General features: G+C 40.3%; 1 protein-coding gene across 1 annotated transcript; it reads right to left on the reverse strand.

The window, feature by feature from the left end:
• Positions 1-53: 53 nt before the first annotated feature.
• On the reverse strand, positions 54-252 carry SARC_17819 (hypothetical protein; the record flags this gene model as incomplete). The annotated part of the gene is made up of 1 exon (XM_014288094.1): positions 54-252. A coding segment is annotated over one exon (199 nt), but the record flags the coding sequence as incomplete, so codon positions are not given.
• Positions 253-750: the final 498 nt, after the last annotated feature.

Below are 750 nucleotides of genomic sequence, written 5' to 3' on the forward strand. Positions count from 1 at the left end.
TCCATAGATATATATCATTTACCCATATCCTCACACACACAACCGAGACATACCAGTCTCATCCCTATACTGCAAGAAAACCTCTCCCTCCTCCATTGTCTGCGATGCGTCTACCACACCCATGAGTGTGCACGCGTCTTTAACCAACAAACGCGCACGTGTGCGTAGATCCAGCACCAATCTCTGTTTGAGGGTCAAGACCATTCCTTGTAAAAAGGGTTCGTCACTGACATCGAATCCTGCTCTGATCATTTTATAGCCTGAGTGTATCGTTGGGTTGTGGTGGCGTGGTCAGTTACCAACATAATTGATTAAGAAACGAGTGTGCAAATGGGACCGAGTTTTGGCGGTAGATCGCTCAATTGGTGAGCAGAGAATTGGTTTGAATAGCCATATACATGGGCATTCACGTGTATTGGCATGTGCACTTCTAACTAAACTTGCGATAGGCATAGGCACAATTAACGAAACAATTACACAACAAAAGGTGAGTCATACAAATCTTGTCTATCCAGACATGCACACATACAAAAACCATGTACTGCAGATAGACTGTGAATTAAGAATGAATAGTATACACAATTACTCCATCCACCCAACAAACCCATGAACGCACCTCCCATCTCACACACAGAAAAAATACATAAACACATAAATACATACATATATACGTACGTACATACATACATACATACATACATAAATACATACATATATATATACATACATTCATACATACATACATACATA

The sequence above is a fragment of the Sphaeroforma arctica genome (assembly GCF_001186125.1).
Source record: "Sphaeroforma arctica JP610 unplaced genomic scaffold supercont1.12240, whole genome shotgun sequence".
Lineage (NCBI taxonomy): Eukaryota > Ichthyosporea > Ichthyophonida > Sphaeroforma > Sphaeroforma arctica.